General features: G+C 63.6%; 1 protein-coding gene across 1 annotated transcript; it reads left to right on the forward strand.

Moving 5' to 3' along the window:
* Nucleotides 1-1,055: 1,055 nt before the first annotated feature.
* On the forward strand, nucleotides 1,056-8,469 carry LOC309660412 (uncharacterized protein; the record flags this gene model as incomplete). The annotated part of the gene is made up of 5 exons (XM_082460994.1): nucleotides 1,056-1,553; nucleotides 3,024-3,133; nucleotides 5,515-5,648; nucleotides 5,907-7,080; nucleotides 7,966-8,469. The coding sequence occupies 4 exons, from the start codon at nucleotides 1,056-1,058 to the stop codon at nucleotides 6,887-6,889; spliced, it is 1,725 nt and encodes a 574-aa protein (XP_082317120.1). The 3' UTR covers nucleotides 6,890-7,080; nucleotides 7,966-8,469.
* Between the last annotated feature and the right edge of the window lie 4,959 nt (nucleotides 8,470-13,428).

The raw sequence follows: 13,428 nt of genomic DNA on the forward strand, positions 1-13,428 counted from the left end.
GCCTGAGGCGGGGGCGGGGCCGCCGCGTGGGGACCTGTCGCCGGCAGTCGGGGTTTGCAGTGGGATCATCGCCGAGTGTGGGGACGGGCGGAGGGACTCTCGTCCGGCCGGGGCCTCAGCCTCGTGTGTGCGGTCGCCTAGGGAGGGGTCCACTCCCCTACCGGAAGGTTCCTCTCAGTGACGTCAGCACAAGACTTCCCGTCTGCCCCGGCTGTTGAACTTGGACCACAGGCCGTCTTCTGTTGCGAAACAAAGGCCTTCATTGCTGCCTGACCGGGCGCCCTCAACCCTCCAGGACCAGACCCGGCAGGGAGCCTGGCTCGTGAGAGGAGGGACCTGAGGGCCACTCCCTGCCTGACCTGACCCTGACCCTCGGTGTACCCACCAGGGGACTTCAAATGTGGATTCCGAATGTCTGCACCCGGCCGAAGTCACCACCACGGGGGGTGGGAGGGATGGGGTGCTCCGTGCCCAGAGGCTGCCCCAGACCCCGCTGTGCCCCCGCCCCAGGGCTCAGAGCCAGTGGCCTCGGGCGCCGGCGCCAGCAGAGGGTGGCCGCTGCTTCCATCTCTCCACTTGCCCGCAGTGGCCTGAGGCGGGGGCAGAGGAAATGCCTCCCGTTCTGAGGGGTTTCGGACCCTGGGGATCGCACCAAGGCCATCCTTGTGCTGTGACCAGTGTGGCCGAGGACAGCCTGTCCTCAAAGCCACGCAGTGACTCACTAGGAAGCACCGGGCTTGGGGCCGCCCCCTGCCGGGACCCCTGCCCTCCCCGCAGTGGGGCCCACCTGGCTCAGAGTGGCGTCCCCGCGAGCCCGGGGAGGGGACCCCCAGTTCCTGGGTCCAGTGCTGTGTCGGCCTCTTCCAACGCCTCCCTCCCCCGCACCCTGCTGCCCTGGGTCCCCGTGCATCCGGGTGCCCCTCTGCCCCGCGACCCCTCGTCGCCAGCCGGCACCGCGCAGCCACAGCCTGACTGCTCCGTCCCCCCCCCCACCCCCGGGAGTGGCGAGCTGCCGGTCACCTCCAGAGGGGAGAGGACGTCCCTCCGGGGCGGGGATGGGGCCTGCGGTGACGGGGCTACAGGGGCAGGCGGGTGGCGTGGGGGGGAGCCGCTTCACGGGACCCCTCCTCCCCGTCCTCGGGGGGGCCCCCGCCCTTCCGGGAGCGCCCCCGCCCTTCCGGGAGCGCAGCCCTGTGGGAGGCCTGGCCGGAGGCTGGGGGGCCGTGATGCTGAGCGGAGTGCCCGCCCTGCCGACCCCCCAGGGGCCCGGGGGTGACTGCGGCCGCCAGCCAGGCCCTGGCCCCGTGACGGCCACCTGCCCGGCCCCACGGGCCCCTCCAGGTTTGGACGAGCGAGGGATGGAGAGCACGGGCCGCAGGACTCGGGGTGGACGAGGCAGCTGCCCCTGGAGGGAAGTGGAGAGAAGCCCCGGGGCTCCGAGCCGCGGGCGGCTGGCTGTGCGTGTTCCGGCCACAGGGCCTGCCGCCCTCGGAGCTGAGCATCGGGCCGCGGTCTCGGGGAATACTGGGGACGTGCTGGGAGGCTGGTGGGCGGTGGGGCCTGAACTTCAGGACCCCTGAGTGGGCAGCTTGCACACTCGGGAGGGCAGAGGGGAAGTCCCCCCGGCCCTGCGGTGGCCCAGCGACGGGAGCAGCCAGGGCTCCGTTCCCCTTTCCCCCGAGCCCCGGACAGCCGTTCACAGGCTGCAGCCGCGTGAGCAGGGCGGACGTGACTGGAACTCCTCTCCAGAAAGGGCCCTGGAGTCTGAGAGAGGGGTCAGCTTGAAGTTTTCTCCAGTGCTTTGTTAAAACTTTTTTTGGAACCAGTATTTCCTTTTTTAAAATTGTGGGAAAATACTTAATATGAAACTTACCGTCTAATCCATTTTACAGTGTCCAGCTCAGTGGCATTCGGTCCATTCACACTGTTGTGCAGCCATCACCACCGTCCGTCTCCAGAATTTCCATCTTCCCGAACTGAAACTCTGTCCCCATGAAACACTCCCTCCCATCCCCTCCCCAGGCCCTGGCCCCCACCGTCCTGCTGTCTGTCCCTGTGAATCTGGCTCCTCCAGGGACCTCATGTAAGTGGAATCACACAGTGTTTGTCCTTCTGTGTCTGCCTTATGTCACCAAGCATTAAGTCCTCAAGGTTCATCCATGTTGTAGCTGGTGTCAGAATGTCCTTCCTTTTTAAGGCTGAATAATACTCCACTGTGTGGATGGACCACATTTCCTTTATCCATCCATCTGCCCGTGGACACTTGATTTGTTTCCACCCCTTGGCCATTGTGAGTAATGCTGCTATGAACACAGGTGTACAAATACCTGTTTGAGACCCTGCTTTCAATTCTTTGGGGTCTATGCCTAGAAGTGGGTCATATGGAAATTCTATCTTTAATTTTTTGAGGAACCACCATCCTGTTTTCTACGGCGGCTGCACCATTTTACATTCTCACCAACAATTCGAATTTTTCCACATCCTCACCAACACTTGTGTTTCTGTTTCTGTCTTTGTTTTTATGTCATAACCTTCCTAATGGGGATGTGTTGTGAAAACTACTAAGTGTCTAGAAAGTTTGAAGACCGGGAGACTGAATGCCCACATCCTTTATCCCAAGAAAACAGTTACCAAGTTCACTTTACCTCTTTCGATATCAACATACATGTTGTTTTTGGATGTACCATTTTAAAAGCAAGTTGTAGACATTTGGACACCAGATCCCTCAGCAGACTTCTGGGATAAGGAGAACGATACCATAGCGACCTCGACGCCCTCAGGACACCCGTGGCAGCAGCTGCCCTGCATCCCCACAGACGCCCGCCAGCCTGTGCACGGGGGTCGCAGCCAGCCTCGGGCTGCACTCTTCTTGATGACACTCCCTTGGCTGAGGACAGTGTCCACGCTCTGGGTCTGTGTCTCTGCTCCCCTGCAGTCTCCAGCTTGCCCGCTCTCCTGCCTGCTTCCCGTAACCTGGAGGTTGGCTCTAGAGTGGCCGTCCTTAATCTTCACTTTGCCCCCAGGAGATATTTGCCAACACTCAAGAGACGTTTGTGGCCATCACACCGGAGGGGGTGCTGTTCAACGCCCTGCATCGTGTAGGGCAGCCCCCCAAAGGTCAGCAGCGCCGCGGGTGAGAACCCCTGGTCTGGAGGCTGCCGAGCTCCAGGTCAGACGCCTCTGCCCAGGTCTTTGCAGCGAGTGCAGGAGGGCAGCCGAGAAGGAGCGCCTTTGACCCCTCCCCTGGGGCAAGTGCACCGCCCCTGCCGACTCCTAAGTCACCTGGGGCCCTGCTTCAGCCCCGAGAGATAGCTGGTCCCCAGGAGCCCTTCACCTGGTGGCTTCCGCCGCTGCCTCCGTCCCAGGAGGGGTGGGTGGGTGGTCACACTGGGGCCACAGGTAGCGATGCTGTCACTTCATCAGCGCCTCTGCGTTTATTGGCTGACGTTCCCCTGTGAAGAAGAGCCTCCTTTGTTTCCCTTCCTCCAGTCTCTTTTGCTTTTTTTGTTTAGACTTAGCCTTAGAGTTTGTAAAATACCTCTCTGGACTTACGGACTTCTATTCATTCGGAGCGTCACAGCGAATCACCGCCTTTATTCTGTTTGACGCTTGGTGTCCACGGTGTGGCCGCTGGGCTCGCCCCCCACGGTCCCAGGGGGCGAGCTCCGTCCTCCCCGCCGCCCCTGTGCTCCCCCCTCGGGCTCGGGTCCACCACCTGCCTGCTTCCTTTCGGGAGGGAAAGGGTTTTGAAATCGAGGCCCAGGCAAGATCAGATGCCTCTGGTGTCATTGTTTCTAGACCGTTCCATCGAACTAGCCTAGAATATAGAGCACAGAGTAAACACACACACAGGTGAACATGTGCACGGCGCCTTGTCACTTAAGCGTAACATCAGGAGGGCGCTTAACCGCGTTGGTTGACTGGCTGTGTGAACCTTTTTCTTGCGCTGAAACTCTCGGTTTCTAAGAACTTCGCGATATTACTCAGTTGCTCCATCTTCCAGGCCTGGGTTCCGCGATACCAGCCTCGGTCTCCCGCACGGAGGCAGCCTGGATCTCCTCGTGGTTCTCTGTGCTCAGCGCGGGCCCCACTGAGGAGCGGCGGCCAGAAGCACACGCTCAGGGCTGCCTGCAGGGACTCTTCCCCGGGGGGGTGTTAGCAGTCTGAAGAGTGTTTGACGTTCAGCCATGTTTCCTCAAGATACCAAAAGCAATGCTTTGCACACAGACGTCTTTCCGCTTTTGAAAATGTTTTGACATTTGAAGTGTCCTAGGATGTCGTCAGGAGCTGGCCGGTGTTGGGCTTTCTCCTGCCAAGCTGCACGCTTCCCTCTGGGGGCCGCTTCCCGCTGGTCGGGCGGTCAGGCCCCGCAGTACTGAGGTGGGGGCCGAGCAGGGCCCCTTCTCTCTGAACGAGCTCCATTTTCCGCGCTGTGTGGCCTGGGGCAAGCCGCCCACCTCTCTGGACCTCGACTTCCTCACGTGTGAAATGGGGAAAATAAGGAAGCTGCTTCCTGAGGCGCTTGGGGGTTTGGGGGGGTCAGGTCGTTGCTGCAGGCAAGGGGCACGGGTGCCTCCAGCCTTGGGCCCTGGCACATGAGGATTTGGCCAGGCCACCAGGGAGTGGACTCCGTGGGACGGGTCAGGGTCCGCTCACGTCTAAACGTGGCAGGTATCTACCGCCACTGCCTGCAAGAGGACGCCAGCCCCGTGCCAAGGGTGCACCCACCAGGGTGCAGACGGAACTAAGGGCACAGGCCAGAGGGACGACGGGGGCGAGAGCCATGTGGGGCGGGGGGGGGGAGCCGCGTTCAGGCGGCAGCGTCAGAAGGTCACCCTGGAGTCAGCAGGGAGGGACCGCGGGAAGTGGCATCTAGAGGGTCGCCCGGCTGCCGTGGAGGGGGCCTGGGGAGGCCAAGCGGGGCATGGGGAGTGGACCAGCGGTGGTTAGCGGGGCCGAGAAGACCAGCAGCGGAAGTCGGAGCTCGAGCTTCATTGGTTCTGGGGTGACGGGGGCTGGGTTCTCACCCCAGGTGACATCAGGGCGGAGGGAGCCCCACAGCCCGTCCACAGGTTGGACACGGGTTTGGAGATTTCCCTGGGGGAGGAGCGGCAGGAGAGGGCTGGCTGCCACGGGGGAGGGGCTGGCCCCCAGCAGGTGGAGGCCCCGGGGCAGGGGTCAGACAGGACCCCAACTGTCCGGGGCCCAGGAGGAGCGGCTGTTGAGCCTGGGGTGGTGGAGCGAGGTCCACCATTGAGTGGACGCTGGTTAGTGGGGTCACGTCGGGAGAACCCGAGCACCTTCCACGTGGGCCCCACACCCTGAGGGAACCCTGGTCCCGAGGGCAGGGACAGAGCGAGAGGGGTGAGGAAGGAGCTAGGAAGGGCGTCGTCCAGCAGGGACCCGGCCAGCGGGCAGCACGGGGGCACACGCTGACCACGGCCTCTAGGGGCGATGGTGAGGCCTGGGCTTTCTCCCTCCGTGAGGGGGGGGTCCCCTCCTCCCTTCCTTCAGGACTGTGGCCTCCACCCGCCCCCCGGTCCACAGGAACCCCACGGGCGAGTGCGTGGGGACTCCGGAGCCCCAGCCATGCCGGCTGCCCCGTGCTCTCCGGAGCTGGCGGGCAGCCCGGGCCCAGGACACCCGCCGTCCCTCGGCGTTGCGCGTGGCCCCCACTGCGCCCCTTTATCGCAGCCCTGCACCCCGCCTCGCAGCCTGGCTTGTGATCACAGCACAGCCGCCGTCCGTGCGCTGACCTCCGGCCTCCGGGGCTGCAGCAGGTGGGGCAGGGCCTCCAGGGTGAGAGCACCTGCTGCTTGTCACTCTGCCAGGCGCGCCCGCAGGCCCCTCCCCGTCATCCCCCACTCCAGATGCCCTGATCCTCCTCCATCACGTCACCCGCTGAGCTCTGAGCCCTCCTTCTGCGCCGCCCCGCCCCCGTGCCTTTGAACCCCGCCTCGGCCACCCGAGGTTGGGGGCGTGCTCCTCGCGCCCCAGACCCCGCGCCTCTGCTCTCGGCCGCCCCCTGCTCCCCAGCGTTGGGGTCACCTCCCAGAGGGTGACCCACTCTCGGGCCCTCAGGCCCGTGGGCCATGCCCACGTCTGGACTGAGGGCAGCACGGAGGCAAGGAGGCCAGCGCCAGGCACAGGGGTGAGGCCCGATGGAGGCCGCCTCCTGGGCCCGCTGGTGTCACAAGGGCTGGCGGCCGCGCGGTGCCTCCCCCTCTGCCCTCGGAGGAGCTGGAGCCCTGCACTCAGGAGTCCTGCAGGGCTCTGCTGGCCTGGCTTGCCCAACCTGGCCTGGAGCCCACTTTCCCTCGTTGACTGTGGTCTGGGACTTTCCTGGTCAGGTTCCTTTGCCACAGAGACACTCCCGGGGAAACCCCATGTGAAAGTGAGGTCACCAGGTCAACCGGCGGCACGGGAGGGTGCTGGCCTGCCAGCGTCCTGGGGTACCCCGCCTGGGTCAGAGCCCCCAGAGCGCCCGTCTCTGGGACGTGATGCGAGCTGCTCAGGGGAGACATACTGTGCTCGAGCATTTAGTGCCCCCAGCCCTGGGGGCGTGCTGGGCGCTGGCCTGGGGTGTCCTGTCCCCCAGTTCTGGGGCGCGCTGGGCGCTGGCCTGGGGGATGGCCCCTCTCCTCCTCTGTGGGTGCAGCCTCGTCGGCCCCCCTCTGGAAGCTCCGGCTCCGTGGCTGCAGCGGGATCTGGTGACGGGCGGCAGGGCGGGGTGAGGGCACATGGCGGGCACGGCACTGCCCGTCAGACCCCTCAGACGCCTGAGGAAGAAATCCCCTTTCCTACTTGGGCTGAAATAAGCCTTGAAAATGTCGGAGGGAGTGGGGCTTTGTCGGGACTTTCCTGGGAAGCGGCCTGGGGACTTGCCTGACTTTTTGTTTCTCCACGTGGGAGCCGGCCCCTGGCACAGGCAGCAGGAGAAAGCAAGCTGCTCTCGCTGAGCCCCTGGCCGGCCCGGAGCCGGGCAGGGTGGACGCCGCGGCGAAGCGTGTGCCCGCGCGCTGCCCGCCTCTGCTCCCGGCGGCCAGGGGCGCGTGTGCTGAGTGCCACGTCCCTGCGGAGGTGGGCCCTGAACTGCTGGTCAGTGAGGTTGGCGGCGGTCGTCACAGAGGCACGTGCTCAGAGCCAGACCAGCAGCCTGGGCTTCAGCCCTCCTGGCCGTGGGAGCAGGCGGGTCCCCCCCGGGCCTCCCCCTCACCGGGCCTCAAGTTCCTTCAGTAGAACCTGCAGCCTCTGGTCGCTGTGGCGGGGACGGGTTCGGGTGCCCAGCAGGCCCCTGGGGCTCCATCCACTCCGGCCCAGGGCCCCCAGCACTTGCCGGCTCTGGGGTGTGCCTGCCGCTCCCCGCCCAGCGCCCAGCGTACACATGGCATCCTGGCACCTGGGGAGGGGGAGGGGAGGTAGGTTCGCAGGTAGGCTGGGTGCTCCGGCCGTGGGAGAGTGTGTACCGCGTCCCCGGCCGTGGGCAGCCAGGCATAGTGCCATACCGGCCTCGAGCCTCAGGCGAGGGAGGGGTGGGTCTGGTGGGCAGCAGGCGTGACTTCCTGGGGACAAGCAGCCTCCTGCCGGGCAGCGTTCCTCGGGGCCAGGACCAGGGCCTGTTGTCATTAGGGCAGCATCTGATTTTTCTAAAGGAACCGACTTGCAGGAGGATTTGGACAGACGACATTCCTTTAAACCCGGGGCGATCTGGAAGACCCCCGTGTGCCCCGAGGGTGGCTCAGACGAGCCTGCTGGAGGTCGGGTACTCACCTGGGTCCCCCTGCCCAGCCCTGGACCCCGCAGCGCCTCGGGCCCATCTCTTTTCAGGTGGTTCGGTCCTGGGACTTGTGTCCGCGCAGCTTTATTGATTTATACGTATTACGCATCATTGAGAAACGTCGGCTACAGCACTGACCTCCTTCCTCCGCAGAGTCCGTGGACTCAGGACGGGTCTCTCATTTGCAGGCGACAGGACACAGGCCACAGCGGTTCTGCAGGTGGGAGTTCCCACCGCGCATCTGGCTGCCCCGTGAGCCGGAGCTGGTGCCAAGGGTCCGTGCCCGGCGTGGCCCACGGGCTGCTCTCTGGGCCCGAAGACCGCCGCCCCGCTTTCTGCCGAGCAGGGCACCTGAGCCACCCGCAGCGTCGCCCTCAGCACTTGGAGACAGAACTCGGACACGATGAAACCCGGCCAGGTGACTTCTCAGTGTGACGTTCGTGACCAGGGACGGTGTGCTGGCCCTGCAGCTGTGACAGGAAGTTAGATGTCACCTGTGTTTTAGTGCAGGTTCGCTCCCAGACCAAGCGCTTTGCGGTGCGTTAAAAATGTTATCCCTTACAAAAATACGTGTTCTTACAGAAATGACATAAGCGATGTATGTCGCTCGTTGAGTGGAGGCTGACATTGGCCTTTTTTATATCTAGTTTAAATTTTATTAAATAAAGCTGTCGTGAGATGCAGATAGGAAATTAACTCTTTTTTTTTTTTTTTTTTTTTAGCCTAAACTCATGTCTTTATTGAAAACAGCAAAATGGTGAAGGGGTTTGTGAGCCAGAAAGGCTGGGGGACAGAGCTGGATGCCGGGGCTCCTGGGGCCGCTGGTGGGGCCGGGAGCGTGAGGGCGGCGTGAGGGCAAGCGCAGCCCTGGGGTCACAGTCTGCCAGAGAGGGCTGCTGGCTGCAGGCTGGGGAGGCCGAGGGTCCCAACTGGGGGCCGAGCCCTTTCCCCCTGGTCTCCATCCTGAAGTCTTCCTCGTCCCTGCTCCAGGGGCAGTCACGGAGGGGACGTGCCCCGAGGGGACTGGTGAGCTGTCCACCCGAGGGTCCTGAAGGTCCATCCTGGGGTCTGGGAAACTGCTCCTGGGGCAGCAGAACCCCGGAGTGAGGACGGGGGAGGGCCAGGACTTTGGGGGGTGGGGAACCTCCCCATACAGCAGGCAGCTGAACCGCCAGCTGCCACCCCCAGCCTGTCCCCACCTTCAGCCAGGGACACAGCCGCAGACAGAGCCAGGGAACCGCCAGCCACTACCCCTCACCTGTCCCCGCCCGCCGGGACCCTCGGCCTGCCCTGCTCCTCGGTCAGGGACCTCCAGCCCTGCCTGCTCTGTCCCCAGCTTGTGCTGCTGCCGTAGGTCGGGGGGCGGAAAATGAGCGCTGATTCCCTGTCGTGTTTAACAGGCTTCCCGTCCTCACTGGCGCAGTGAACATCTCCGTTACGCCGTTCTATATGACCGGCCCTGGGTTAATCGAAACACCCCTCTGGAGTCTGGGCCGGAGCACACTGACAGCTGCCGTGGGCTGGCCACAAACTGGGTGATTTGGGGTTCTTCTCCGCACTCTTTTAGACTTTCCAAATTCCCCACAAAGTGCATCAGAAACAATATCATGTATCCCAACAGCCGGGGAAAGGTGTGTCTTGAAGCCGCACACGTCCGCATTTGTGGTGTGACCTCACGGGAGCAGACGCGTCTCTGAACACAGGCCGGGTTCCCGTGCCCAGCGCTCACGTCCAGTGCGTCGTGTCACGCCGGGAACGCGGGCCCCTCTGCAGGTGTGCGGTGGCGGGCGGCTTCCCGAGCCCTGGCGGAATGGCCGGGTGTCCGTCCGCCCACAGGATCCTCCCTAGACCCTCCCAGAGCTGGTGCCACTGCGCCCCATGCAGACCCAGGAGCCCACACTCAGCCAGGCCCACCCCGCCTTCATGCGGGCTTCCTGCAAAAAGGAAAACTTTCAGATGAGAAAGCTGAGGCTGGGGGAGTGGAAGGGGGAGTTGATCACATTTCCAGTTACTTCGATGGGCAGAAAGAAGACTCCGGGACAAGCGTCTCGGTGAGGTCAACAGAGGAGCCGAAACGCCCTCTCCCCGCCCACGCCCACCCGTCTGGTCCCGGGCAGGAAGGCAGTACCGCCGTGGTGCGGCGGCCGCGCTCTCCCGGCCCTGGACTTCTGAGGCCCGCGTGCATTTACGTGCAGGTGCGTGTGCCCTCGTGTTCGTGCGTGTGTGTGTGTGGATTCACGTCTACTCAGCAACTCTGCTCCAGGACGGCGGCGTCTTTATCTGGAGGCTGTCATGGGCCCAGCAGAGCAGAGGAAACCGAGGCGTAACGGGTGCCGGGGAAGGTCGGAGAACAGCAGCCTTCCCACAGGCTTCTTGCCCTGAACCAGCAGTGCTTGCCCAGAGGGGCTGCCTGGGGGGCCCTCAGCAGCGCCCCCCACCACTGCCAAGACAGGTCAAGTGCAAATCAGCCCCCTCCTGCCACTCCCCTGGAGAAACCCTGGGGCTGCAGGTGCCAGCCAGGGTGCCAGGAAGGCCCGGGGAAGGAGGCCGGCTGGCCCTGGCACCCAAGGTCAAGGGCGGGCAGACGCCTTCCTCTTTCCCGCCGAGCAGGTAGCGCCTGCTCGGGGCCCTCCAGGTCTGGAGGAGGGCTCGCTCACTTCCTCGCTGAGCCTGTGCTCGCGGGGGTGGAATGTTCTCCTGGAAGCTAGTCTCCATGTGCTGGGTGTGGAGTTTCCCAGGCGGCAGCCTCAGAGAAAGTAAACACAGCGGGGCTTGCCGGGAGGAAACGAACCGCCCCAGTGGCCGGGTCGGGGTTTCCCGAGGCTCCTATGACTTCTGGCCAAGACCCACACTTTCTCCAAGTGCTTCCTCAAAGACCTGAATTTGGGGTCCGTCTACCCACCACGTCTGGGGAGACGACAGTTCTGGAACAGAGGTGATGGTTGCACAGTTCTGTGGATTACTTGGTGCCACTGAATAAATATTTAAAATGGTAAATTCATGTGGTGTGTATTTTACCACAATAAAAATAAATGAGTAAATGGGAGAACCCGCAGGCACTTATCAGCTCACTCTGTAGGTGGCAAGTCCAGCCCGGCGTGGCTGGGTCCTGCTCGAGGTCGCCGGCGAGGCCTGTGCTGGCCGGGCTGCGTCCTCGGCTGGAGCTCGGGGCCCCTTCCGCGCTCAGTGCCGTCACTGGCAGAGCTCAGGTCTTTGCGGTTGCAGGACCGAGAGCCCCCTTTTCTTGCTGGCTGCTGGGCAGGAGCTGCTCTCTGACCTGGACGTCGTCCTAGGTCCTTTTCTGGTGGCCCTCGGTACCCCAGCCAGCAGCGGCCCGTCGACTCCCGTGGGGAGAACTCTCTGCTCTCAAGGGGCTTGTGTCCCGAGGCCCCCCGATCCTCTCCCTAATGAAGGTCCGTGGGGTCGTAGCGGAATCACAGGCTCGGACCCCTTTGCCAAGTGTCCACGACCACCAGGGCAGCATGGGCCCGAGACCCCCCAGTCCCCTTGTTGACGGAGCGCCGGGGTCGGCTTGCTGTCCCTGCAGCCTGAGTCCCTCCAGGCCTTCTCAGGAGGGACTGCGCCTGAGTCACGGGAGCCCATGAGACGCAGGTGCAGCTCGGGGGTCCGGGGTTACCCTCCCACGGCGCCCAGGCTGCCGTCCACATCCCTGAGCAGTGCGTCCAGAGCTCACACCTGTGTCACCCCTCCCCACGGGCACTATCCGACCCCACCCCTGACCCGGGGCCAACGAGCCCCCCCTGCCTTCCCAAGCTGAGCTTAATGTGGCCCTGGTCGGAATATGGCTCCGCCCACCAGCTGCCATGCTCAGGAGGCTGTGTCTGTGTGTGTGTGTGTGTGTCTGTGAGTGTGTGTGTGATGTCTGCTTGTATCTGTGTGTGTCTGTTGTCTGCTTGTATCTGTGTCTGTGTGTGTGTGTCTGCTTGTATCTGTGTGTTGTGTGTGCATCTGTGTGTGTGTCTGTGTCTGCTCGTATCTGTGAGTGTGTGCATGTGTGTGCATGTGTACGGGTGTGCGCTGTAGTCCGTGCAGACCCCGGGGTGGCAGAATACTGCTGGTGGCATGTTCCGGCCCCGACGACACCGCTGGGCAGGGCAGAGCAGGAATTAGCTGGTAATGAGCCCACATGGACCCCACGATCCCCGAGATCTGCCCCCTGCCCTTTGGGGAGAGCAGGACCCGAGCGGCTTCCAAGAGCCTGGCTGCACACAGGGTGGACCCATGCAGGCCTGCAGGCCGAGGCCCGTGGGTGGGGCGGCCCCGGGGGAGCGGGAGGCCCCCAGCTTCCGCTCTGTCGCTGCTCCTGGCTCGGTGCCTCTGTGCCACCGCATCTCTGCAGCAGAGTCTGGTTGTGTGAGCGTCTTTCTGACTTTTTGCCCCTTTTTAGCCATATCTGCTGTACCACTCAGGGTTCATTTCCCCCCCTATTTTATTGAGGAGCAATTGACACCCGCCAGGGTTCTCGGCTGCAGGTAGTGGAGGCTCTCTCGGCCTCACAGGGCTCTGGGGTCAGCGGGGAGGCAGGAGGAGCCCGGGCCTGGGCCGCCCACCAAGCGCTGCCCAGACGGCCTGCTTCTGGAACACATGCACCGGACCCCAGGTTGGGCACAGGGATGTCCAGTGGCCAAACTCAGGCCCCAGGCGGGGCACACTGGGCCTTTCCGTGGCCCTCGAGCCTGAGTTTGCAGGATGCCAGCAGTGTAGTCGTGGACAGCGGCCTGTCCGTCTGCACAACGGCACTTCCCAGTTACATGGTGCGGTTGGCGTGGCCTGTGCGACGTGGACAGAGAGACTGAGGACCTCGGGTCCCTGATGGCCCTGTGGACTCGGTGCCACCTGTGGCACCCGCCCCACTTCCTGGTCCCCCGCCCCAGTCTGAGCAGCCCTGGTCTTACCTTGGTGTCTCCTGGGCGAATCCTGCAGCTTGCGCCCCATCTCCACGGGTTTGAGCTTAGCCTGCAGGCGATTCCAGCCCTAGCCCTCCTCGGAGTCACCCACTGATGCCCACGGAGAAGGAGCAAGCTGGCCACGTGGAGCCCTGCCATGTTCCACCCACCAGGCTAAACAGACAACTGCCATTGCGGTAGCCACTGGGTTTTGGGGTGTCCGCTGCAGAGCAGTGGATAAACAGAGCACAGCCAACAATCACATTTGTGAAGATGGGAGGTTGACTTTCAGGGGCCGTGTGCCGACATCTCAGTGGATCTGGTCTCTGCTTTCATCCTGCCAGGTCTTCTGGGGCCCCGGCCCCTCAGACGCTGGCCAGACCTGGCCCTCACCCCACCCATGCCCGCTGGAGTATTTACACTGTGGAAAGTGGCAGATGCGAAAAATCAGGGCTTTTCTCCCAGGAGAGGCCGTTTGGTCCCTGGGGTGGCTGGGCAGCAGAGCCTGGCGGTTCTCGCTGGCCCCCCACCGGGGACGCGGGTGGCTTTCTGTCCACCTCTCCCCCTGGGCTGGTGCTTGCGGATGTGCTGTGCTGGCCTCAGGGGTCGAGTTTGGGGCTGCTGCTCTGTGACCCAGGGTGGGACGGGTGCAGTCGTGTGAAGGGAGCCGTTTGGGGAAAGCGAGAGGCGTGAGCAGCGCTTGGAGAAACGGTGTGTTGGTGGCAAGTCTGCCGTCCCTGCTTG

Source organism: Balaenoptera physalus, assembly GCF_965194825.1.
Source record: "Balaenoptera physalus genome assembly, chromosome: 4".
Classification (NCBI taxonomy): domain Eukaryota; kingdom Metazoa; phylum Chordata; class Mammalia; order Artiodactyla; family Balaenopteridae; genus Balaenoptera; species Balaenoptera physalus.